The sequence below is a fragment of the Haliaeetus albicilla genome, chromosome 19 (assembly GCF_947461875.1).
Source record: "Haliaeetus albicilla chromosome 19, bHalAlb1.1, whole genome shotgun sequence".
NCBI classification, from domain to species: domain Eukaryota; kingdom Metazoa; phylum Chordata; class Aves; order Accipitriformes; family Accipitridae; genus Haliaeetus; species Haliaeetus albicilla.
In genome coordinates, this window is record NC_091501.1 from 8,949,532 (window position 1) to 8,977,057 (window position 27,526).

Genomic DNA, 27,526 nt, shown 5'->3' on the forward strand with positions numbered 1-27,526 from the left:
GGGGACTAACTACAATGAGCACTGATTTTAAGCAGAGTGTTTGTGGGGAGGGATGGATTAGGACTTTTTCATTATATAAGGAAGGGGAGGGGGAATCTGCTGTAGAGGACGTCCCTGTGGATGAGAAAAACAGGTATAAACTCTAGCAGAGCTAGAAGCTGCGAGCAGGGAGCAACTGCTGATCACATCTTTTCTGAAAGCAGCCCCTTTTCTTTAGAGGAGAAATTGCTGTCTGAACTGATAGAGTTCTGAGAAAGCAGAAGCACTCAGAAATACATAGCCATGAGAGCAGAAAAAACCCATGGTCTGTGAAGGGCAGGAGCACCTCATTCCTTTTTTTTTTTTTTTTTGTCTGGTGTAACTGTAGCATCTGAAAAGGAGATAAGCCTTATACCATGGGATAATGGGAAGGAGAGAAGAAGGGATGGATGGAGGGAAGTGCACTTTCCTGGGTGGAGGGCTGAAGTCCAGGAGCAGGGCTTATCCCTCCCAAGTATTCATTCATTGCCTTAACTAGAAAACCATCCTCCTGCTGATTTGGTCCTTTAGTGATGGAGGGCACTTGGCACGGCATTACAAGACTCTAACCACTTGAGTTTTCCAGGGAAATACAGAGAGTATCACAAAGGAAACCTTTCAAAGAAACTTCTGAAAGACTGCGTAGTCTGCAGTCTCATATTTCAGCATTAATAGCTATATGTGTGCAATTGCCGTATGCACATATACATGCACACAGATCTAGCTGTGTGTCATGAGTCTTACGCTCGACTGCTGTAAAGCATTCTAGCTCCGCTGAGTCAGTGGAGCTGTGCTGATCTGCCCTTACTCAGGGTCTAACTACACACAGTGTTAGTAACCAGCCACATGCAGCATCAGGGCTTGTGTATGGCTCAACAGCTGGTGCTGGGGTGCTCCCAAGTCAGAAACCTTGAGAAAACATGAAGTCCCAGGCACAGGGAATTCTGTCTGCCAAAGCAGCCTGAAACTCAGATTTCCTCCTGACACTGAGCGGCCACCCACTGCTCTTTGGCTTGGAAAATAAAGTGTGAGCAACTCAGATGAGAACTTGGTGGAGTTGTTAGGTTGGGATACTTTCCTTTAGATCTCAAGCACGGTTGGGGGTGAACAGCAGAGCCAGCAGTTTATGACTTAAGATACACAAATTAATAGTGTATTTTGGTATTTCTAATTAGCCCCTCAAGCACAGCACAGAACCTGCTTGGAAAACCCAAGCTTGTGAATTGCTGCTTTGCTGTGAATCCTGTTCTGATGGTGAGAAGGAAACTGTTTTGCAGAAGCCACATATATGAAACAGCTGTTAATCCTCCTTAAAACGCCCACATTTTTTGTTACAGTCTCCTGGAAAACACCTTCCTTTATACTTCGAGCTGTATTTTTTACATAAACTTGCTCTTTGAAATTTTAGAGTACAGGAACAGCCGTCATGCAGTTAGAGTGGCAGGGAAGAGAGAGAAGAGGCAAGAGAGAAAATCCATTTCCCTGAGATCTGAAAAGATCGAGAAGTGAGAAGGTGGTTGAGTGAAAGGGAGCTGGTGACCACAGCTGAGGTGAAGGACGCTCTTTCATCCCATGGTGGTGAAGCTGTGCAGAGAGGAGCCTGGTGATAGCAGATGTTGTGGGGAAAAAAGCTGTAAGGAAAATACTTCTTTCACCAATGCAAGTTTCAGAGGTTCTTCCACCATTGCAAGCAAAGCACCCGTGCCCAGGAGGCCCACTTCTGATTTGTGGAAGCCTCCCCCAGGCTCAAGAACTGGGCAGTATGCAGCCGCTGCATAGGTAACCATACCTTACTAAATAAATCGGCTGACTGACACTTACTGAGTTGGGGCATGAAGGGAGACACCCACATATTGAAATAGGGTAATTAAGGTAAATGTTTGAGTTCTCTGACCCACTTATTTATTTGTTCAACCTGCAGTTTTTCTCAAGAGCTACGCAGTCCCGAAGCAGAACTTTAAAGCTGACTCAGTGAATGATTCTGAGATTTGTTTTCCTTTTAGATCTAGCAACATTAGTAAGAACCAAGCAAACTGGGGAGCAGTGGAGGCACCATCTTCCTCATGCCACTGGCTAGGATCGGAGCTGCACTCTGTTCTGTGCACCCACTTGTCAGAAACCCTTTGCTCCACAAACTGTTGGAGATGCTTGAAAATGGAGTGTTTTCCCACACTGGTTTAATCTTTACTTTATAATTTTTATTTTACCACATCTATTGCTTTCATCCAGATATTTTGAACACAGCTAGAAATTCATAGGGCTTGATTGCTTATTTTCTCTTTTACTTTAGATCCTGGCACGGCGTCAGTACACCAATTGTGATTTATTAGGTCCATGCTGTTGCCTGACCAGTAAAACAGCCCAGTGTGTTTGCTTGGGAATGTTCCTCCATTAAACGAAGTCTTGCCCTGCACAGCAGGTGCATATGGGTGTTTTATTTCCTCCTTTGAAGCACTTGCTCTAGTCCCTTTTGAGGGGGACTAGTCCCCTTTTGAGGAAGATGGCATGGCAAGGTGACAGTTGGCTTTTTCTGATATAATAGTTTCCCTAATCACTACATTGGGGTTTAGTCTGGCAATGAGAGAGCTTTTTAAAAAATACACATTTAAATGTCAGAGCAGAGCAGACCGTTGTAAGATGTTTGGAAACGTGATGTCCTCTGGGTGCCTCACCAGACCTTCAGAAACAGAGCTGAGGCTGTCCCGGGTTAATCCTACTGTCCTGGTTTCAGCTGGAATATAGTTAACTGTCTTCCTAGTAGCTGGTACAGTGCTATGTTTTGAGTTCAGTATGAGAAGAATGTTGATAACACTGATGTTTTCAGTTGTTGCTCAGTAGTGTTTAGACTAGAGTCAAGGATTTTTCAGCTTCTCATGCCCAGCCAGGGCACCTGACCCAAACTGGCCAACAGCGTATTCCATACCATGGGACGTCCCATCTAGGTTAGGAACTGGGAAGTGGGGGGACAGGGATTGGCTGCTCGGGGACTGGCTGGGTGTCGGTCGGCGGGTGGTGAGCAATTGCCCTGCGCATCATTTGTACATTTCGATCCTTTTATTACTGCTGTTGTCATTTTATTAGTGTTATCATTATCATTATTAGTTTCTTCTTTTCTGTTCTATTAAACCATTCTTATCTCAACCCAGGAGTTTTACTTCTTTTCCTGATTTTCTCCCCCATCACACTGGTTGGGGGGGGAGTGAGTGAGCGGCTGCGTGGTGCTTGGTTGCTGGCTGGGGTTAAACCACGACACCCACATAGCTTTGTGCTGAGTCTGCTACATGAGGAGATGGGATTCAGGAAGTTTATTGAGTGCTGTGGGAATGCTCATGTGGTACAGACATGATAAATGAAGCTGGTAGATTGTGTCTCTTCTGTCAACTTTGTGTCTTGATTTACAGAGCTTTCAGTGTTTTAGGGCCCCACAGCATTATAATTCCAGATAGTGCAGGATTTGCCTGCTTTGGGAATTGATCCAAAACTCTTCCCATGTACACTGAAAAGCTTGATATCTTTTGGAGCAGATAGTTCAAAGCTTTCTTATTGATTCATTCCTTTGCAACAAAATGGAGGGAAATCTGTTGTGTTGCCATAAAAAAAAAAGTGGGGGAAATGTTTGGAGAAAGCCTTGCTTTTTTGATCTCTGGGGTTGTTAGAGAATCAGGCTTAGAGCAGAAATAGCAGGTGCCTTTGTCTAGTCTGTGGCAAATAAGGAGGGGTATGGGTGTGGGGGAAAAAGGAATTGACTTAGAAAAGTCAACATTTTCCCCCAAATTCTGCTAATCACTTTAAAAAATAATTTTGAAGAGCAAATTAGGAATGTGTCTTTATTCAGCAGGCTGGGTAATGGTTTTAGATGCTGACTCTGCTGGCAGTTTGGCATCATTTTTTCTCCAGCCTGCCCCGCTCTAGCTTTGTTTGGAAGGAGGGAATGGAGGCTCCCAGTAGCATCACTTGGAGCTCCGCTCCGCTCCCCCCTGTCCCTCCCTCCTCCCCCCCCACCTCCTCCCCTCTCGCTCTGCCTCTTTGTGCCGCATGTTCCCTTTTCAAAAAGTAATTTCATGGCTCATGCACTTAAGATTCCATCAGAAAGTCGAGTCTTTGATCAGGCAGACAGACGCCCTGCTGGGATTTCATTGGCAAATCACAATTCCCTTAATTAAGACTATGTGTCTTTATATCACTAAACTGATTCCAGCTGGGTCCCTGCTTGTTTTACATCCAGATTTACCTAGACTACGGATTCTCACCCCCTGTGACTCCAGAGGAACAAAAACCATTTAAAGACTTTTCGTACCCAGCTTCTCCCCCCAGCTGCTTCTTCCCACCGGTGCAGCAGTTGGTGTGGGCTGGGAACTAAATCTCTCCCCCAGTCTTGTTTGCACTCTCCTCTGAATCAGGAGGTATGGTCATGCGAGGGATTTGCTCTGTTTCTCTCCAGCGCTTGGAAGCTGGGAATCAGTAGTACAAAAGGAATTGAACTTGCCTGGTGGTTTTTTTTCTTTTCAGAAGCCATGTTTTTACTGAGAGGCAAGAAGATGCCAAAATTCAGCATAGTTTTCTCCTCCTTCCCAGGTTTCTTTAGCTATCAATTAAAGATGAAGCAGGTTAAGAGTGCTCGCTTATGGTAACCACAGGTCCTGTGTGGGAGGGACTTTGGTGACATTTCTGCTGTGCTGGGCTTGCTTGTTGTATTAGTCATGCCAAGGCAAACATTTCACCAGAGACAAAATACACAGTCAGTGAATCCTGACTTTAAAGTGTGTGGTCTGCTCTGGCCAAGGAGATAACGCTCTGGGGGGAGTTTCGATGGGCAATGTTGTTTTTCCTTCAGTCATCTGCATTTTCCCTTTCTCCTCCTTAATTTCCTCGTCTCCTCTGAGCGGTGCCCCGACACCTTCTCCAGGGAGAGGGAACTTCCATAGCAACCCGTTAATGGCACTAATTACAGGGATGGCAGCTAGCATGGCTGCTGCGAGGCAGCACCCAGCCTCTGACCCAAGAGCCCAGCCATTCCCCTCTATCACGATGCCCGTCTGGGGGGGTGAAGAAGATTCAGTGACGGGGCTTTTCAGTGCACCAAGCCCAGTGGTATGAGTGTGTTTGCCACGTGCCAGAGAGAGAAGTCTGGCTCCTCTAGAGCTTCCTCTGGAGCAAATCCTTTAGGCATTTTCAAAACCATCTGTGGGGAGATGGCAGGGACTAACAAACATGCCCACATTTTGAAAAACATCCCCATAAATGTGATTGCAGGTGGGTGCAGTCAGACTCTGCCCTACAGGTGGGCTATGGCTTTCCCTGTGTGGGGCCCATGAGGTGCCCCCCCCAGGCTCTGAGCATCCCTCCAAGTGACAGCTCTGCAGCCAGAAAACCTGGCTGTTGGCTGAACAGCAGTGGATGGTGCTACAGCACATGGGAGGCTGTTGGCTGCTTATGCACTCATGCTTAAAATTAAGAAATAGCCAGCAAACAGGGAAGCTTTAATGGCTAGCAAACCCTGACCTGGCATTTCCTGAAGCCGAGCTGCCCGCTTAATAAGTGAATCCAAAGCCTCGACTCAGGACACATCCTCTTCTACAGATGGATTCATCTTCAGATTTATCATCTGGGATTCTTCACTTGAAAATGGCTACTTAATTATGTGCCAGCAGAGCTTCAAACCCTGTCTTGGGGATGCAGTCACTTTGTAATGGGCCATAGCAGAGCTTGACTTTAAAGCGGCTTCATTTTAAGGGTCTGGCATATTTCCAGTTGTTACTCCGAGCAAGAAGAGTTTTGGTTCAGCCAAAAAGGCTACAGCCTGAGCTAAACCTTATTTAGCCCTTCACATGCTAATAAAAATGTTCGCTGAAAACCCTAATAAGACTTTGCACTTAGATGGATTTTTGATTTGAGGATTCCAAAGCTCTTTTTAATAAGAATTGCTGATTATGACTCCATGGTAAGACCAAATTAGATCAAAAGGGGTTCAGGACCTCTGTTTTGTTTGAGAGACAACAAACCTATCCCAAACGTACAGAAAGTATATTCTGTGACTAGGAAATTAGTTTTATGAGCCTTTATAAATAACATGATAATTAATTTTTTTATTAAAATTAATTAAAAATCTCACACTTTATAGAATGTTAACATCTATGTTTATCTTTGTCTTGTCCCAAATCATCTTAATGGAATGATAGAGATGCATTAAACTTATATATAAAGTTAATTGAAATTTTGCTCATAGGCTCTACATAAAGAAATTAGGATGTAATTAAGCTAAGTTGTTAATGATTGCTGTGTCTAGATGCTGTGGTTATCAGGGTCTGTGCCACACTCAGGTCACTTGGAGGTGCAGAGAAAGGAGCCCAAGCAGTCGCCGTGTTTCCTCTGTGGTTTACTGAACACAGTGGGATGGTGGGCTGCAGGGACTCGGTGGCACTGGGGATGTCCCTCCCCTGAAGGAAAAGGTCTTGGTTGGCAGGGGTATGCCAGGACCCAGAAACCCATTGTGGCTTTGGGATGGCAGCCCCATGGCTGGGACATGGCTGCTGGGAGATTGGAGCCTGGAGCACAGAGAGACTGAGACTTGGCTCAGCATCCTCTGCACCCCTCGCTGTAGTGGTAGGCTCATTTATAGAGCCCCTAGATGAAAATGTTGATCAAAGTTGAAAAGCCAAAGTCAGTAGCATGCTTTGGGTGTGTGACACCACAGCAACACAGTGAACATGTTCTAAAAAAGGTTAAATTAGGAGGAGTGATGTAGAGCTGGTACTTCAGGTCATCAAGCCATTAGAAGTATCAGAAGATAGGATTCTCTCTGGCTTTCCTATGTAGCTCGTTATGTGTGATTTTAAAAAAAATAAAATTAAAACAAGCACAGTAAGAAAATTGCTAAGCAAAACATCAAGTAGTGTTACAGTTAAGAGTATCAGTAACTTATGGGTAAAAATAGTAGAGGACAGTATCAAACAGCAGAAATACAGGATATTCATAGCTTGAGTTTATGCATAAGGGAAAGCAACTACATTAAGGTAAAAAATGCAGAGATAAGGCACCCAAGCTCTCTCACCTCAGCCCTGGAGAGATACCACGAAGGGAGAAGGTGGAAAATCAATGATGTTGCATTTTACCAACAACTTAAATCTCATCTGGGACCATAAAGACTGATGTCACTCTTGTCCACACTGAACCATAATCATTGCATCTGGCCACTGACTTCCCTAATACTTTCTTTTGACCTGATAAGAGTCTGATACCTGACTACAGCTTTTCAGATGTCTTAAAAGTCACTGGGAGGGTGTTAAGACATGTCAACCTAGAGAGAGAGAGAGAAAAGAGATGGGAGGAAATTATAGGGGAACATTAGAAAGGGAAGGGAGGTGTGTGTTAAGAAAGGAGGAGTCAAAGACGATGGAAAACCAGAGCGCTACGAGGCAGAGAAAAGGAGGTAGAGAAAAGGAGGGGATTTTCCCCAGAGATGGGAATAGAGGGACAGATAGGGGGAAAGGCAGGGAGATAGCTGGAGGGGGCAGGTTGGCAGCTGTAATGGGAACGGTGGTATATTTTCTTAAAATACAGATATTTGCATGCATTGGACATGTGTCTTGGCTCTCTAGGTGGACAGGCCTCAGCTAAAGGAAAGGAGAATGGGATCCTGGACCCTGATAAAATGCATCCCATCTTTTGGTGACTGAGCATTTGGCAGCATAGGCACTTTTAAGGGGTATATCATTGTTGTCTGAGGCATAGCTGTCTGCCTTCTGCTCTACTGCTAATAACTAAGGGAAAAAGGGAGATAAATCACTCCTGTAGCCTAGCTGAGTGCAGCAGAAGTGAATCCTGGCCCCAGTGTGCATCACTTTCTGATACAGTGCAAGTTTTCTGGATTTTTTTTTTCTTCTTGCACATACAGGAGCACTACACAAGCAGGAAGAAAGCTGTTCTTTCCCAATCAAAAGATGCTTTTTCCATCTATCACTAGTGTTTTTACTAGTATCTGTCTCCTGCTCTGTACCGGGCTGAGGCATGCATTTTGATACACAAACGTAGCAGACTTGCCTGCAATCTTTTCATTACCTTTCGATATTTCATACTGCATGATGAGATCAAAGAGGTTAACTGAATTAGGAATTTCCTAACCACAGCTTTTTGGAAACGTGCAACTTAGCAATGCACAGTGGGCCTTTCCCTCCATTTGTTCCTCCTCCTTCACACATGTACCCATCACAGCTTCAAACGCTGCATCAGATCTGGAGAGACCCATTAGGAAATGAGCAAACCAGCCAATACAGGCAAGCTGAAAAGCTTCTTAAAAGTGAGAAAATGTGCTACAAGGATTTCAGATCCCAAATCAATTGAATCACTCGTGGGTAGGCATAAAAATGAAACCATATGTCATCTCAGAAACAAAATATTTGAGAATTAATTCCATTTTTATCTGCCTGTCAAAGCCCGGCTTCCAAGTTTAGCCTTCTCATTCTTGCCAGTGATATTATTAGCCCTCTGCCACTGCTCAGGTGCCACACTGATGGACAGAGCTGTTGAAATAAAGGGCTTTCTGGCTGGAAAGGCAAAGTGAATAAAACAGCATGGTGGAAGGGCTGCAGGTGGCTTTTAGAAGTTTTTCAGCAAAATGAACAACAATTTATTTTGGAGCAGCCAAGAGAATTTTGGCTGAATTGAGATGCTTTGATTGTCTTACTTAACCCTTTCAAATCCTTTCTCCTTTTTCTTTGTAATGTAGGTGCAATTTTAAAAAATGTTGTTTAAAATGAAAAGGCAGAAGTTTTATTATAAGAAAATGCTCATATGAGACATTTTGGGTTTTTTATATGGCGTATATCAACATTTTTTAAGCGATACTTAAATTTCCCTCTTCTGTAACATCTCAAAACCAGTAGAAAACCAGAGTTGAGCAGATAACCACACAGACCCTTTGTTGCACTGCTTTTGGGGTGTTCTGCTGCCAGGGAGCTATGGGGCCAGCTGTCCCCTGGGGAGGACAGCATCCAGGCAGGTCTGCAGTGGCCAGGCAGGTCTGACAGCCAACTGGGAAGTCAGCTCAGGGCCAGGGTCTGGATTGAGATTTGGGGTGTCCCTGGCCAGGCCTAGGCCTGACTGTGGTGTGGTGAGACCATAGGACTCATGGCGCTGGGGCTGTCACCCTGGCCAAAAGCAGCTCCCAAGGGCAGGGGGTCATCCCTGGTGGGCATCTCCCTACTCACCACCAACAACAACCACACTGTTTCTGAGCTGATCATGTATATTTAACATAGGACCTTGTCTTCCTCTAGTTCTTGATGAAGTTTTTGTCATGGGGGACTCAGCCAGTCCTGATTTGCATGCTACCAGCCTGGGGCCATGGCCGAGCCCTGCAACAATGAGAGCAGCCTCAAGGCTGCTCTGGTACCATGCAAGGAGGAACGGACCACCTACGTATGTTCATGTCTCCACATGCAGCACCACAGCACCTTGCCAGCGTGAGGAAAATGTCAAGGTAGTTTGGCAGTCAGCTTCCAACTTGTGTTAAAAACATCTCTGATCTACATCAGTATCAGACTCAGCCTTTAAGGTGAATACATAAAGAAAGCCATGTAGTATGGTGAACTTTCCAAGTGCAGCTGCCGGACCATCATGCAGTAAAAGAAACAGGATAGCTGCGCCTTCTGCAGAGTCCCTTGGGTGGGGATTTTACAATGCTGTGCAACCTGTATAGGTATTTCTAGACTTGGAAGCTTACTAAAACTCTCTTCTGGGGCACAGAAATCAAGCATGTGTTTTATGGAGCAGGTTTTGATCACTTAACTATCTGGTCATTTCAATATGCTTGTGACTAATTAAACTTTATATGGAGCTCATTGGATTTGCTCTAGATTTCCACTAAGTCAAGGATCTGAATAAGTGCAGGGATATTTCTTTTTTCTCAGTAAAACTAGAGAGTCTTTCATGGCAAGATCTTCTAGATTGTGGAGTGGTTTTGTGAATCTGCTGTCAAGCATGGTATTTATTAGGGTTGTGCACAAATACCTAATGTTGTGAACACGCTGCATACATATATTAACATCACATTCAGGTTGAAAAACATTTGTAACTGTCAGCTCTTTCCCTGTCTCTCTTTTTGCATGTCTCCAAACACATAATCAGCCCTGCTCCTGGCTGATTGATGAGATAGGTAGGGTAAAGTCAGGTAGGACCCTTCATCCTCCCGTTGCTGTGTACCCTGCAGACTTCTGGGTTGGTGGGTATATGGCAGCAATAGTAATCCAACTGTTTGGGATGGCAGTTGAATAACACGTGGTATGAAGGAATACCACCAGGGTCTGTTGGTGGTGTTGAGGGAGTTTGTTGGGTTTGGGTGATCTTAGATAATCTTGTAGAACATACAGTGGTATCCTCACAAATTGGGGCCCTTCTATCCTGTTTACCGTGCAAGCATCGGTCCCTTCAGAGACCTCAAGCCATACCTCATGGCCTCACACCACGCTGTTGGACCCTGGAGCTATATGCTCTATGCCTGCAGGACTCTGCTGCATTAGCAGTACTCACTGTTTTCCTTAGCAAAGATCGAGGGGTGTTTTCCATGAAAAGGTAACAGGTCCTACAAGACCACATACAGCTGCAAGATTTTTCATCCTCCTACTCTGTCAGTCAGTGCGCAGAGGCTGTTTAAACTGGCCAACTTCCACTAATGTGCGGTCATTTCTCAGAAAATCTCCCACAGTTGCACCGGTTTGGCGTAGGCTTTTGTAATGATACCAGCAGCAGGAGTGCTAACACTTGCCGTAGAAAAATCTGCTGCTAACCAGTGCTTCCGCTGCGGCTGCCATCAGGGGAGCCTGTGCAAGGATAGGTCTTTCCTAAAAAAAGCTCAAATAGCAGCACAGCTTGTTAATGGCTCGGGAAGTCAGAGAAGCAAATGAGGCCGCCTGGGGGGTGGGAACTGGGTGCTGGGTCAGGGAGGCCCTCTACAAAACTGGGAATGAGCTGACTTGAGCAGAAAGCTTCAGATAAACTTCTATGGGCTATTCTGTGTCATCAGCATTGCTGGAACGAGGCAGGGGCTCGCTCCGTCCTGTGCCATGTGTGGAAACCACTACCTGCTTGCTGAGCTGGGGCCAAGTAATGACTAAGTCCCACTCTTTTTATCTGATGAGACCAGGTAGTCTCGCATGCCAATTTGGATCCTACCAGTTATTTTAGATGAAGCAATGTGTCGCCAGAAGCGGTCAGAGCTAAATATGGTATACTGGCTTTGGAAGCAACTTCATGCTGTTTCCTGAAGTCTGACAGGTGAATGACTTCGGAGCAAGCATCTCATGGTGAAATCCAGCGTGCTCTCTGTCACGACTGCTGGACAACCTGCACTTCTGACCCCCATTGTCCTCCCAGTCCCATCAAACATAACCCTTTACAAATGTCATGCTGGTAGCAGTCATCTGTATCCTGCAATCGGATGAAACACCCACGCGTGGTCCAGCCTTGGCCGCAGTCCCCTGCCTATCAAGTGACATTACTTCAGAAAGGTCTTAGGCTTCACACTCCCCATGAGCATGGTTAATACAGTGATCCAGCAGCTACCCTACTATTATTTCTTCCACACAAAAAACACTTCAGGGAAAATGTCTCAAAAATAGTAGATCTGACTTTCTCATCAGGCTTACTGTTCCCAGCCTGTGCAAAGGCCCAGCTTTCTGAGGTTGTGCTTTCAGTGTCAGTCCATCAACACGTGCTGACCAGTGGCTCCACTACCCTTGCTTAGGGAGCGTTTTGGCATTTGTTAGAGCTCTTTTGGGCTCCACATTTGGCTCTGTGCTTCTGGAGATGGGAAGGACATGCCTCATTGCCTCTCAGTTGCAAGCTGGGGTATGCTTATCTGGACCCTTGTGCTGGACCCTGCCTGGTCTGCCCAGAGGACCCACATCGTCAGAAACAAAATTAAAATAAACCATTGTATTTAAATAGTAATTCTGCATGACTGGGTAGCCACGTATAACAGCTATACCATTACTACACATGACTATTTACGTACGCGTATACAGTGACTCCACCTCCACATTTTCCACCAAAGCATCAGTAAACCATGGTAAAAGCCACAGTCTTCTGATTTCAGCAAAAAAAGTTATTTCAGTGTTGCTGAAATGGGGATCAGAAAGAAAGGGAGTAATTACAGCACCACTTACCTCACCACGTAACGATAACTGCCTGGAAGCAGAAACCAGACATATCCAAATGAAAGAATAGGATTGTCTTTCTAACAGTGGGGGTTAATTAACCATCTGAACAAACCACTAAGTGCAACATTTTTCTTATCTTCATCTTGTCACATGATGATTGGACCACTTTCTGGAAGTTAGTTTTCAGCCGAATGTTATGGGATTCAATACAGAAGTAATTTGGGAAGATGTATGGTGTGTGATACGTGCACCGAGTAGCTGAGCCAATCTGTGAACTGTCAGTGATGTTTTGTGCAGAGATACCTTGAAAAGTAAATTCAAAGATACTCCACAAAACAGTGTTAGAAAAGAGTTGTTTCCCTACGGCTAATCACATTGGCGGAAATACTGAAGGTTCCTTGTTAGAGCAACTGCCGAATCCTGTGTCATCTGATGTTAACCAAATAGTTTGCACAGATTGAATGCTGTGTCCCATATCCTTTCTGCTAGGAAAGACTTTCCCTAAATTTGCCACATGAAGAGAATCTGTTGGGAGGCATCTCAGGCTAGACTGGTCTTAATGGGTGCCTAAGGCTTTTTTTCCGAGCACGTATTTGCTGGGGTACATCCAGCTGTGGATGTGCTTTTCCCTTTTGTTGTGTGTAACATCTGTGCAGTGGGCTTTTGTTTGGCTGGTTGGAGGTTTTCTCCTCCTTCCCCCAAGCTGCTTTGGCTGCTCACCCAGCTTTTTACCAAAGTGCAAATTTATATTCCTTATGCTTTCAGCAGGCCCATATGTGGAACTGTCAAAATGTCACTGGCATCAATTGTGAAAGGTTAGTGCCACATTATAGTCAGCGAGCTTATTAACAGGGAAATGATTGGGTTTTGGAGAGGGGGAGGGAAGGACAAATGGGAATCCATTTTCCAGGCACCTGCTTTTTCTACTAAGCGTTTCTTGTCATGTATGTATTTTCAGAAAGTGGTTGCCATCTGCATAGGAAAAAAATTAGCTAGAGACCCCAGGAAGAATGAGGCTGTTCCTTGTGAGATCTCAGCAAGTTCAGAGGGGGAGGTGGAGAGGCAATAAAAGCAAGTTGGCCAAATTTGTTCGGGTGTTGAGTGACAGGAGATGTTCAATTTTCACTGGCCGAGTGACTAGAGAGAGGTTCACGCTGCAAAAATTGGGTCTGATGGGGACCCAGTGTCAAACTGGGAGACTGTGGGTCCTGGTTCCATGATTTCATCTTGGCCCAAGAAATAGTTCACTTGCTTTCCCCAAGTTTACAGGTGCCTGTATACAGATGATAGCTAACGGTTTGCTTATTTTCATCTCTGTGCTTTTTCAGATTTATTCAAAGTCACCACTGAAAAAAATTTCCATACCCTACTGCAAAGTTTTTATCTGTCCAAGACATTATTAGGGTTTCTGGTACCATCAATGCAGAGAACCTAGCTCACAATCTTTAATGTATTAATCTTCAAAACGACCTGGTGAGATGAGATTATCCCAGTCTATGAGAACTGAGGCACAGAAAGCTAACTTTTTTGCCATGCAAGTCTGTGAGACAGCAGAGATGAGTATCTGCAACTTTATAGACTCTCTGCTAGTACCTGAATCACTGAACCATCCTTCTGATGCCTCATTTTTTCCTTTGGCTTTTCCACCTTGCTTTTTTAAAGTCAACCTAATGTCCAGCTGGAAGCACTGGAGCCATCCATTAGAGAGGCAGGAGGAGGAGGACAAGTGCCCAGACTCTGCCAAAAAGTTAAATCTGTGTTGCATTGTTACTCTCTAAAATGAGCCAAAGCATGGTGTAGGTGCTTGTCCTTTAGGTTTGTATGGAGCTGCTATTTCACAGGAACCACTGCCCGGCTTTTGGACTGTAGCTTGCAGCCAGTGCCAGCCTGACCTAGATTCAGACCAGTGACCTAAAGGTGAAAGCCACCAGAATCCATAGCTGAGCCTCTGGGGCACCAAACCTCCTTCGCTCCTGATTATTCCCTTTTTGACATGGCAGAAAAGGCCCTCGAGGTGGCGGATAATGTACTGCTGGGGGGTAGTATGTGTCTGACCTTTTCTGTAGGAATGAGCTTGAAAATGAGGTGGAAAAAAAGGGAATGAATATTAATAATCGGATTGTCCTGGGGATTCTTCACTGGCGACAAAACCCATTGTGCCCTGGAATTAGAGCGAGCACCATGAGCATGTGGCTCTTTGTTGCTCCCTGAATGCTGCCGGTAGGTGAAATTTAATTTCGCTGCTCGCATCAAAAACCAAGAAATGGGGATTCTGCAGCAGACACAGCCAGTGAGAGGCCCTTCTCTCACAAGGCAGGAAATTCCCTGCTCCCCCCACGCTCCTGCCCATCCCTGTGTATGCAAAGCCGATGGCCGACATATGGGATGTGGGGCCTGGGCACACGGCAAAGCTGAGCCTCAGAGTGGTCACTTCAGGCAGAGAGGAGGCAGGGACAAACAGGTGAGGGCAGGAGGTAGGGAGAACTTGCGTGCAACATAGGGATATTGCCTTTATTAATTTCCAGCTTTCCACCTCACCGCGTGTGCGTTGGGGATTTCAGCTCTCCCCTGCTCAGGAAGCTGCTCTTGCGCTCTCTTGTTTTTGCTGCAGGAGAGGAGGTAGCACTGTGCAAAACACCAGTTCCAAATCTCCTGTGAGGTTTCTGGGTTTGTGATGGGCTGTGCAGAGCCCCAGGTGCCAATGCGCAAGATGAGAGCGTGATGTGAAATGTGGATCAATGTGTGGGCATCTCTCCTTGCCCCAGGACTTCTCTCCAAACCCTCTGAGCACAGCCTCCCCAAGCCCCACTGACTCTTTGGCAGTGAGTTCTCCTCCTGTGACACCCCGGTTAACACCAAATGTAACAGCTGTGCTTAGGTGCCTTTTGGGGAGGTGCACGGCCCTGTTTTCTAGATGGTGCCCTGAAGGTACAGAGGTGTCTGACAAAACTGCAGAAAGGGCTGACTCTCCCTCCAGCCAGGACTGGGGGCCCTGGCGATGACCCCAGCAAGGTGGGCATTTCAGTGGGAATGGGCAGCCCCTGGAGCACGGATGCTGTGGCACCGAGGCCAAGCAGGAGAAGACCCTTTTGGCCTCATCCCTGGCAGCAGGCTGGACTGCCTCCTGCAGGCTCCAGAGGCTCTCCTGCAGAATATTTGAGCTCAAAACCTGGGTTTTGGGCAATTAAGCAGCCTTCCCCCCGCCTCCTCATGCCAAGGAGAATTTTAATGTACTTCCAATTTCTCTTTTTAGCACACACAAAGAAAAAAGAAAAAAAATTAATAATCATCTATAAGAGAAGTTCTTTTCAGACACATGGAGAAGCATTCAATGCTGATATATATTTTTCCCCACTTTTAAATGGTATCTATTTAAATGCAGATTTTCTGGTTTCCTATGTGGATCTTGGAAGAAACGCCTTTCAATTTAAATGTTAATAGAAGAGTAAACTTCAAAATCAAAATTTCTCCATAAGGGAGAGTGTTTTCTCACAGCTTTAAATGTCTTTCTATACTTCCTCCCTCCTTCTTCCCCACCCTTCTTCTTCTCTTCCCAGCCCCCAGCCCAGCCTCACTTGCATTAAATGGTCTTTTTTAAAAACAAGAATACACCTTTCAGAGTTCCTGAATTAAAATGTTTAATGCTGGGGTCTGTGGAATGAGTATGTTTGAGCAGAGTGCTGGGGCACTGATAAAGCAGAGATACCATCCCTCCACCTCCAGTCTTTTTCATGCTGGCCATTTATCAAACCTGCTGCTCTGAATGCCTTATGATGGGATTATTCTCAGGCTTGTGCTGCATAATATTGAACCAGTGGTTGAGGCAGAGGCTGAAAGGGAAGAAAAAACTTTAAGGATGATGTTTTAGTTGCTCCTGAATGGGAGAAAGGCTTTGGTGCTGGGCTGGGCAATAGAGGAGGGAAGTCAGATGCAGAGGGAAGAAGGTGAAACAGAGGAGGCATTACCAAGTTCATCTCTGTATTACCCCTCCTGCTCCTCCTGTAGTCCATTCCTGCATACCTCCAACTTCATTTATCTTCAGGAGGAGCTTAGGGTAGATCTGTGTTTTACAAAAGACCCTTAACACTGCCTGATATTGGGGTTTTACATAAAATTATGTTCCTTGCTTCCTGTCACACTCCATTTGTCATCTTTAATACAAACTTTTCTTTAATTTTCCTCATCACTCTCTTCCATTCTCCATCTCTTTTTGCCCTCTCTTCTCTCCTCACTGAAAGAAAAAGGGAGGAAAAAAAAGTGTTTCTGTTTTTTCTTCTGCTTCCTTGTGGCCCTGATGAGCCCTGGCCACCTTTGCAAGAAATAGATCAAGAGATACTAACTGAAGATTAAATTTTAAGAAACTTCCATGTATTTAGTGGACTGTGATGGTGGCTGGCATATAAAAAGCAGAGTGTAACAGGGCAGACTCTGCTTACTGTGGAAGGAGACTTTTGTAAACTAGACAATCAAGACATTACTATGTATAATAGGATATAGGGTTTTCTGTATCCAGATTATTGTCACACAATTGTTACTGTACTCTGTACATCATTATTATCTGAATGCCTCTGAAGAAAAAGTAGTGAACTGGCTTCCACGGCACCCCTGGGAGACAGGAGAGAGAGTCTGATTTTCAGAGGAAAGCTTTGGAGCACCCAACCCTCCCACCGATTTCAGGGAAAGCAGAGCTCACTGGACTCTTCTCTCTAGATGCTCAGTCCCTTGCAGGCAGGGGTGCTGCAGAGACCACTTGCCCCCACGACGTCTCTAGGTGCCTGTGACGCCCTGGCAGGGCTATGCGGTGAAGCTTGCCCCAATGCCCTGCTCTGCATTTCCTCCTGTGCACTGTACCTAGTGGGGGGGTAAATGGAGTAATTCAGTCTTCAGCGGTGTCAGAGCAGCGCTTCTCACCAGCACTGAAAGGACTTTACAATGAAGGGTATCACCCTTGCCCTGAAACCCAGAGCCCCATCGCAGCTTTCTTCCAGACCGTTGGAGAATGCAGGAAAACTTCCATTTAGAAAGCTGGGCTTTCCACCTGGCCTCTCCCACTGCCACCAGGGCTGGAGGTGCTGGACACAGGGAGATGGTACCTCACATCCTTCAGGAACGATCCCTCTGGCAGGGCTGACGTGGTCCTGAGGGACTGTGGTGTTCTTCCTCCCCAGCAAGATCGTACTTGTGGTGTGGTGGCTCAAAGGAGAGGTCACTTAAAGTAAGAGGTGACCAACGTAAAGAAGCGTGTACTCCCTGAGTGCTTCAAGGGAACAGGAAGGGAGAAAAATGAAAAAAGCACAGCTCTGATCCGATGAAGTCCCAAAGTTCACATTGAAATTGAACAGAAGCCATTTTATTACATGTGCCTCAAATTCTTCAATACCTGCATAATCCGTGAAAGCTGTGTAACGAAAAGCCTCTTGGCATGGCTGCAACTGGGAAATGTTTGCTTTGTGTGGCCTCACCAAGCAGGAGCAGGAAGGATTAAAGTTATGAATATGAAGAAGGATGGACAAAAATGCAGGTGCCTCAGACTTTCTTCCCTGTTTCTAGGGAATGAGAGAGGGAGAGGAGGGATGAAAGGGTTGACTGGGCAAATTACAAGTGTACTCTGCTGGGACCAAAGCTTGGAAATGTTCCTAGATGATCATATATTGCAGGGCTAAAAGCCTGGATAGTAAATCTGGAGAGAGAAAGACTCTTCAAGATCAGTTCTTGAACATCACTGAATAAGGAGAAATTATCAACTTCAAGTGCTTTCTGAGAAAAACGATGTCCTCTCCAGAGTCAGAGAAGGGGAGAGAAGGGGAGGGAATGGTTTGGAGTAGGTGGGATAGGGTATGGTAGAGTGGAATAATGCTTTGGCATAGGCTCAGCTACTCCGGCCCACTACTTCAGGGGTTGTAAGGGCAAAGCTTTTGTTTCCTTCCTAGCCTGCTGTCACCCAGAGCTGAGTAGCAACACAGCAGATAATAAAAAATCCTTTTTCTTCTCTGGCCAAAGTTTCTTTTTCAGCAGAAGGGGAAGTAGGATTGGAGCAAAAGTCTGAACCCTTCTATGGGATGGTATTCACAGCCATCTTTCTCCCAAGACCTAATGTAAGTTTTCTGTCTTCTACAGTAGAACCGCATCTGATGTGCTACATTTCTGCTGTGCAAATGCCTCCTTTATGCATTAGCCTCTTTAATATTCATATCATAAAGACTCTTGAAGACAAATCCATCTTTTCAGCCTCACAAGACACTTTTTCTCGCCTTTTTCCCCCTGCACTTAAACAAGCTTTGCTTCCTTCCTTGTCTACTACCTCCTTAAATCTCTCCCTTATTATCGAAGGGTTCTCTTTTGTCTCCTCTCTGCTCTACCTGAGCAAAAGGCAAGAGTAAAATCAGGACTCGATATTCAAGCTCCAGATGGTGGTCTTAGCCACTGCAGAATTTCTTAGGCCCCTGTAATTTTCCCAAATACTGGAGGAATTGCTTTCAGACAGTAGCACTGACCTGGTCTTGGACATCCCCCCACCTCTGGTGCGTTATGAGAAGGTTCACCAGAGACAAGAAATTGCAGTGTCATGTGGAGTTTGTTGTTTGTCAGCATGAACCTCTGAAGGTGTCAGCCTTTGTAGAAGACAAGACTTCATTCCTCCTCTGATGAGCTGCTCACCTGACACTGAAGTTGAGGGATTTCTATGAAGGAAGGCAGGCTGAAGTGCCAGCAGTGCACAGCTAGCACCTTCCTTTTGTGATTGTTTCTGTTTTAAATAACTGTAAGAACACTTACAATCTCTAACTCTGACGGAGGAAATCCAGATAGATGGTCTGTCCTGACAAGAATAAATCATGTGTCAGGATGTCCATTTTACACCCCGTCCTGAAGGACACGTTGACTAGCACAGCAGTTTGTGAAGCTTCCTATCAGCATTTCCATATAGGCAAGTTCATACATGCTGGCAACCAAACACTGAACACTTCATTACACAACCGACAAACTCAAGTCAAGAGAAGGTGATGGGATTTTCTGGTTTAGGAGAAGTTATGCATGTATCTTACAAACACCATTGCACCTCTTGTGATATGAAGGCTCACCTAAATCCTTCAGAGTGCCAGTTTCTCTTTTTGTGAGGGCCTTCTGCTGCTCGTTCTCTCAGCTTTGAGAGTGTTGTGTTTTAGTGTATGTGTTTCTGACATGCATATTTCAGAGTCACTCTCTGGTGCAGACTACTTGCATATAAATATAATCCACTGTTACTTTTGTTGAAGTGGGTTGTACTCATTGTGATTGCGTTAGAGTAATCTTTAAACTGAAGACTGGGCTGCCACATGAGTCAGTAAAAGGCACTCAGAGATTTTAACTGAGTCTCAAGTAGACTAATACATATTTCTTTTCTTATCTCTCCATACCTGAAGTGGAAAGAAAAGATTAAAACCTCACCCTCTACTTGCCAACCTCATCCAGAATACAGTCTTAAGCTGTGCGGAGAGAATTGTGAGAGCCAGAAGATGCCACTCAAAATTGCCTGCATTAATACTCAGTTGTTCATTGTAGCTGGGAGCTGCTAGGGCTGGCATTCAGTAAAAGACACATCTGTCCAATTTTCCATCTTGCCCCCCCCCCCCCCCCCCGTTGTTTTGGGCTGAGGTAAGATAAGGGATGATGTCAGAGAAAGGTACCTCTGTGCTGCTGATTTTTTGTAAGAGAAGTCATTTAAACAAAGCTTAGTGAAATCTGGTAAATTGTGCTCTTGGGCTGTGTGCAGTTTTTGAACAAGTTCCAATACATGTATTTGTTTGGAAAAAGATGAAAAAGGATTGATTTAGACTTTTCAAGTACAAATTTTTTTTAATCCCACACGAGTAAAGATAAATGAGAATGAATCTAGTACAGGAGAGTATAGATCAAAGTGACCTGCAATGAAGGATTATGCTAAAGAGTTATGCTATCCCAGTCTATTTCTGCTTGTGGTGACACTATATTCTAACATTTGGTCCTAGAGGGGCATAGAAGTACATTTGTGATTTCCTTTTCGGTTTCCCCTTTTGTTGGGACATCTCAGGGAAGAAGGATGCTATACCCAGAATGTCTTCTAAGCTGTTCTAGATATTCTGGATACAGACTTCAGGGTCCTTAGTCCCTATGAACCTTTCTCTATTGGGAGAAGAAAGGAGATGTAGGATGGACTATCTGAAACACTATTTGCAGCAGTAGTGCATTTTCTGATAGTCTGATAGCAAGCGCTCTAGTTTGATCTGGTAACAAATGCTTGAGAACAAGCCGTTCTGAAAGCAAAAGCAGTGCTGTGTTGTTAAAGGGCTGGCCAGAAAGCCATAGATTCAATTATATGCTCCTCTACAAACTTTTCACATAGCCATAGGCAGGTTGACTATTCTCATCTTGTCTTGATTTCCCCATCTTTCACAAGAGGCTCATATTTTTCTTCCTGTATGTGTTGAAAGAAATCTCTAATATTTTGGAAGTATTATTAAACTCCTCTGTGGAAAGGAAGATAGAGAGATATCAACAGGAAGACCGAGCCCTTGCTTTAGAAAGATGACTTGCAATTTCAAGGAAGAGGACAGAACATCAGAAGTCAAAAAGGCATATTGAAATTTTCAAGAAGCGACGCTGATTCAGAACATGTTATGTTTGCAGCTGCTGGGGTGTGAAACTTCCTCCACGATGTGACAGCCAGCATGAATTACTTTATTGCTTATAACAAATACAGATGGACAGATATCAGGGTGAAATGAAGGGCAGGGGCATTTGCAAACTGTCAGAGAGAAGCTTCCACCACACGCTGCTTGGAAATAAACGGATCTTAATCAGCTCTTTTGCCTTTCTTTATCTTCAGAAAACCTTTAGAATTAATATTCTCCAGCGGAAGGCTAAAATGCTTGTAGGAAATGCATGTTGTTTTATGAGAGTCTGTCTCTATTTTAAGGAGGTTGTCTAAAATGCTAATGTTTCTCTTTTCATCACGATTCACGAAGCTTATGGCTTTCAAATTTACCATTTCAGTTTCAGTCATGGGAATTGGATTACTTCATTCCCTGCCCCTTCTCCAATGTTATCAATCAAGAAATTTGTTATTTCCAGCCTCCATGAACATGATGCCTGTATTCCTTGCCTGATGATCCACATTGGTTTTGAGTCAGGATTGAGTTCCCTGCCTATTACATGCAGCAGCACCTGTAGCAGTGCTAGGTATGGAAAGTCCTCCCAAGGGGGAGATATTCACACATAGCTTTTTAGTCTGTTAATATATAAAAGAAAATGGGATGGAGACGGTGTCTCTAAAACATGAGTGGAAAGATAACATTGCACTTTCAACCACAAGTGACAGTGGTATCTAAGTCCATGTAGTAAATCATTGAAACTACTGTCATAAAGGCAAGGCATTGAAAATCAACTTCTGTATTATAGGTCTTACAGAACAAGCAATGTAATACCTTCCTTAATTGCACCCCGTAGCTACATTTCTAAAGGTCTGGGTTACTAGATGGTGGAGAAGGGGGATCCATAGTACCCCTGCAATCTGTGCACTTCGCTACAGTGTGACGACTTGGGATGGGTATCGAGGAGAGGATCACCTGTAGAACCAGCTAAGCAATGCACACAAGTGAGCTAAGATAAGGTATGTTTGCTGTTGCAGCTCCCATTTGGCTGCATAAGATTCAACAATGCATTTTGCTGGCATAGTCACTCCTTGAGTTGACTGGGTTTGTCATGCCATGATCCTGAGATTCTGCAGCTACTCAGGGAGGTTTTCAAAGAAAGAAAGAGTCTAGAGAACCATTCATTTCATAGTCTAAAAAGAAATAAAAGCAATTTCAGAAAAAATAAAAAGTATGTGCTCAAATGTCATATAAAGTGGTGTTACATGACAAAGCATGACCATTTTTGCCTTTGCAGGATGTATTCAGGAAAGGTCTTATCAGTGCCGATCAAACTCGGACAAAACCCCATCAATTTGTACTGATGAGCTACTGCTTATTTATATGGCATCCATCGCTCCTAAATTAGCAGAAGGAATTTATATATTGCCTTGAGTACACAATACAATTCTTTGCTTTTTTGCTGTCCTTTCCAAGTTGAGCACCATACCAACAGAACAGTAATCATAAAAAGTACCACTAATAGGGGTTTGTGTACAGAGAATACAGGCTCCTGTTCCCTGGCCTTCTCCTCACTAAATAGCCTGAGGGTAACGATTTGGTTACATACATTAAGTACTTTCCCACAAAAGAATCACTTTGAATAGACTTGTTCCCAGGACTGACCTCAGCTTCACGTGGGCTCTGACAAGTGAGGAGCACAGGGGTGTGCTGTTGGACAAGCGCAGGCTGTTTATGAAACCAACTTTGCAACCCCCTTTCCCAGTACTGCCATTTGCAAGGGCTGTGCTCAAGGATGGTTATGGCAGCACAAAAGCCAAGATGGTTTTGAATAGAAAAGAAAGCTTATATTCTATTTATTTCAGATAAACCCTAATGGATGGTCTTGTGAGGAGCAGATTTGCAACTGGCCTAAGCAGTGGCAATCTTAAACTAAGCCCACTGAACTTGCGAGAACTAAGATGTCATGAAAAATTTCAATTCTGAATTTTTTTATGTGTGGTATTAAGTGTCTGTCAAAGGTTAGCTTTTGGGTTTTTTTCAAGAGAGAATGTAAACCCAGAGTTCAGATGCTGATGGATTTTGCTGTGTTGTTAGAAAGGGAATTTCAGGTTCCATCAGGAAGAGAGGTCAAGTGAAACAAACCTCAAAGCTGGGCCTAGAAATCTTGGTCTTGCTACTTTAACTGTTCTGTTCAATGGCAAAACTCACACTGATTTTAGTGGGGTAAAAACAATTCCTTAGTTTGGTATATAGGGTGTGGGGATGCTTGTGATCCCCTCTGGGACCTGTGAAAACTGGCTCCATCAGCTAGACATTGGGGTAGGTCTGAGGAGTTACTGGCACTTTGCAGCTGAATAAAGCTATTTAAATTCAGCTCATTAAAAGCAGGTTGTTAGGGTATGTTTCCATTAGGATGAGCAAGTGCTGTTACCCAGAGTCAGCAGTCACAAGTTAAAATGGAAGGGTTTTGTAGAGCTGACACAGACAGCTGTGCAGAGCTTCTGAGAGACGTGTTGTGCTGTTATTGAAGATGACATAGGAAACAGTAAACATTTTATGTTTTTACCTGTTGTTCAAATTGAGCCCAGGCCTTCATGGACTGAAAAATAGGAAGACACTCCGCCATCAGAGATGCTTAATAGCATTTACTGCTTGTTTTAGAAAGCACTCTCAGAAATTCCCAGGGAACAGAGACTAGCATTGCCTGTGGAAAGCGTGAGTTTCTGCAGAAAATGCTTTTTTTTTTTTCTTTTTTCTGCACCAGACCTGCTTGAACATATTCAAATTCTTTGTCGGGAGGTTTTGTTGTTTTTTTTTTTGATGGGACAGTCACAAAACCTAAGGTAAAAATACAAATTTTAAGGTATGTATCTTGTTAAAAGGGCCCTGGTCACTGGTGGACTAAAGGCCTGGTAATCTTTATGTTGTCAGAGGGACTCCTTGCAAAAAACAGTGACAATCTACAGGAATCAGTTATAGTTTCAAGGGAGGGATTGCGTTCTGCAACTTGATCTTGCGTAAGAATTGCTATAATGAACAGAGCTCTGAGTAAACTACCTTCCACTGAATCAAATCATTCTGTCCCAACACGCCTATAGACCTTGTAGATTTTGGATAAGGAGTTTTATAAATCTCTGATAATCCTAATTTATCACTGTTCACAAATTTCACTGAATCTGCACTGCTGGTATTGGTGGTCCTTTTGATCCACTGTGGGAAAAGGTTAAAAAAAACTCAGAAATTGAGAAACAGTCACAGGCCAGCCAAGGAGAAAAGCTGCCACAGAGACTGGTGGATGATTCACAGTTTTCAAATCTTCCTCCCTCTGTCATAAGCATTCTGTTTCTTGAAAGAAAGTGAAATCATTGCTGTGCAAAAGAAAAAAAAAAAATGTTTGAAGAAGGAAACAAATGTTTGGAGAGCTGACTTGGCTGGAATTTTCCCTGCACATATACTCTTGACATATCAGCGCTTAAACTTTCTATGCATGCATGAGGGGGGACAGGGAACAACCAAATGTTAGTGAAGATGCCCCCATCTGTTCCATTATTTGAGGGTGTAAAGATGCTGTTTAGCTCTCATAGTCCTTGCTATTTCGAATGCCAGGTGGTCTCCCTGCCCAGATTTCACATCAAAAACAGCTGTGAAGGGTTTTTTTCCCCAGCACATGCAGGAGGAGGGATCCCAGTAGTCCCATCCTTTTTGCAGAAGGCAAATAGGCGATACAGCCAGGTCTTAATTTAAGGGTTCCTTACATTAGGTTTTGGGGATCTTTTTCCTTTATTTATGAAGTACATACAGGTCAGCCCTATGCACCCATATCAGATGTAGTACTCAGTCCCCACTTGCAGAGCACAGAATGCTTTACTGCAGCCCGCTGCCCTCCTCCTACTCTCAGTGCTCCCTGGAGCACTCAAAAACGTCCTTACCAAAAATCATCTGACAAGGTCACCTTCTAGACACAAGAGAGGGCGACAAAGCGTCCTATGCCCCAGCCATGTATCTGCAGTGCATTTATTATCTCTGACACCAGAATATCTGCATGCCTCACTGTCCTGGAGGTACTGAGTTTCACACACACCACCACTGGAAAGCAAATTTCCATGGCCCGAATTACACATGGGACGTCACAGCCCGGAGGGGCTCAGTGACTTGCCCAAGATCACACAGGGGGGCTCAGTGACTTGCCCAAGATCACACAGGGGGTCAGAACTGAGGTGAATCCCCTGTCACGTCTGTATTGGAGCAAAGCATAGAGACTGCTTCGCATATCAGTTTGAGCAGGTACCTCCATCGGATGCAGTAGAATAATGGATGGAGATGAGAAGGCAGGATTTAAACCCACGTTGTGCTAGCACCCAGAGACTAGAGCTATTAGGCACAGCATTGCGCTGAGGTCATTTTACAACTTCTAATTCCTGAGCAAATTGTCACAAGTCACTTGGGTGCATCTGCACTGAGCTTTATTGTGTGGTGAAATGGTCACCTGCTGTCTCTCCCCAGCCCGAGCTAGTATCTTAATTTATAGATTGTCCTCCCTCTGAACCATCCTTACTGAAAACATCCAATGCCAACATACACTGAAGACCTTGCAGCTCAGTAGCATTTTGGATTAAGACTGTTATGAACCTCTGATGATGCTGATTTATCACTGTTTACACACATTTTGTTTTTCTATCTTCCCAACTGCAGATCTGCGCAGGATGACAGCTGGCTTCATGGGCATGGCTGTGGCCATCATCCTTTTTGGATGGATTATCGGGGTGCTGGGGTGCTGTTGGGATCGAGGCCTTATGCAGTATGTGGCGGGGCTTCTCTTCCTCATGGGAGGTAAGGAAGTCGGTGTTTGAAGAAATGTGCTTTCCTTGTTGTTTTCATGTTCCCTCTTTCCACATGTATGTCCCTCCTTTTCGAAGTCACTGAAAACATGTTATCAGAGTTGTTTTAGATGATCTGGACTTGGTTTCATTCTGAGCTCTTTCTGGTGTACATCAAGGATAACCCAACTGTAGCGACATGTTACTTCTATTACAAAACAGTGTCCATAAGTCACAGGACTGGAAATGGCCTTCCAAGTTGTTTAGTCCAGTGCTCTATTGTTGCAAGTAACACTGTCACCCTTAAAGTTAAGAAGCTTAATAAACTTAGTAATAAAAATCTGAAGATTATGCAGATGTTATTCCCACCACTATCCTATTTCATAGTGGGACACTTCGGTAACTAGAAACTGCTCAAAGTTTTAACTTCTATTTATTCCTCATCAGTTATTCTTGAGTCAAATGTAACCTTTAGTTTATCTGTCTCTTTTCTTTCTCTGATGTACCTATGAAGAGCAATGGTATCCTCTGTTTTCCTTTTCCCACTCTACATATGCTATTTCTCGTAGACTTTTCTCTGTAAGACCAGTTATCAATCCAGCAGACCTTTCTGCCACCTGTTCTTGTTTGTACTTGCCTTTCTCAAATATGGAGGAGAAGGACCATTCCCAAACGAGGTTGGATCAATGCCTTGTATAAGTGATGTGACAGTTTCCTTTCTCTGCTGGAAATCCCTTACCTGAAGTATTTTGTGGTTGTATTTGCCTTTTTCCTGCTGCATCACACTGGAAACCCACAGTCATCCTTCAGCTGGATAATACATCCAGGCCTTTTTCCTCCTTTGTAATTTCCTACTGATGAACTCCCAATTTACAGCAGAGGTTCTGTTTATTACTCCCCAGGTACGTGCCCTGGCACTCTGTGCTTTTGAGCTTTTTCCCATTTCTACAACACCAGCCCTCAAGGTCATCCAACATTTCCCGTGTAATGTTCCAGCCTTTCTTACTACAGATGCCATCCAACTTTCTGTCATCAGCAGGTTTCATGGCACGCGGTTACTTGAAATGAAGGGTGTGAGAGTCAAGTCCCAAACACAGCGCTGGGGCAATGTCTCAAAGTGAACAGCACTGCTTCTGTTCTCTCTTTTCTCTGCTGGTAGTTTTTGTTTGGCTGGGTTTTTGCCCCCCAGGCAGATCATCACTTCAATGCATTTGGTTGCCTGTTCATCTGTACTGTGGTGTGACACAGCTAAGTGCGTAAAATATAGGAAAGCTTCTGTAGTCCCAGAAGAGGAGTTAAGTGCTCGAATAACAAGTATTTATGTTCCAGTGCTGTTGGTGCTGGTGACATAGACATTAGCTCTCGCAGTGCCTACAAACACATTTGAAGTCTGCTAGTATCTTGTGCAAGCACACACTGGTCTATGTGTGGATGTCTGTAAAGAGTTTGTTGTGGGTGTCAATACTTTATGTGTAATGGGTCTGCCAAATTAGCTTGGTATTTCTTATGTAATTAAAAGACATGCTTAGTTTGCATGGGGGGCTATTTTGCTCTAATATGCTCAGATATCTGTGTGGTGTTTAACTTACAACAGCACAACATTCAGATTAAAACATTAGGACTATACTAAATAAATACAGAAAACTTAAATTTATTAGAAACTAGCTAAGTCTTGTTTACTAATTGGAAATTATTACTATGTATGGGAGAGTTTCTAGTGCAGCTGCAGAGATTACTCATTGGCTTAATGTTATTTGCTTGTCCGTGATTTGAAAGATGGCTGATAAAAGTTTTCAGGTGAAACAAGACTCAGTGTAATGATGCATAATGGGATGGGTCACTCATAGCTTACAAAGCCATCTTTTGGTATGCTCAAACAATACACGTTCCAGTGGAGACAGATCCAAGGTCATGCAACTGGGAACAA

At 44.2% G+C, this 27,526-nt stretch overlaps 1 protein-coding gene across 1 annotated transcript in view; it reads left to right on the forward strand.

Annotated features, from left to right (window-relative positions):
• Nucleotides 1-27,526, forward strand: part of TMEM178B (transmembrane protein 178B) — a 233,943-nt gene that overhangs the window by 176,483 nt on the left and 29,934 nt on the right. The window contains exon 3 of the mRNA XM_069807545.1: nucleotides 25,475-25,612. Within this exon, the coding sequence (XP_069663646.1) occupies nucleotides 25,475-25,612 (138 nt within the window). The remainder of the gene's footprint in view (nucleotides 1-25,474; nucleotides 25,613-27,526) is intronic.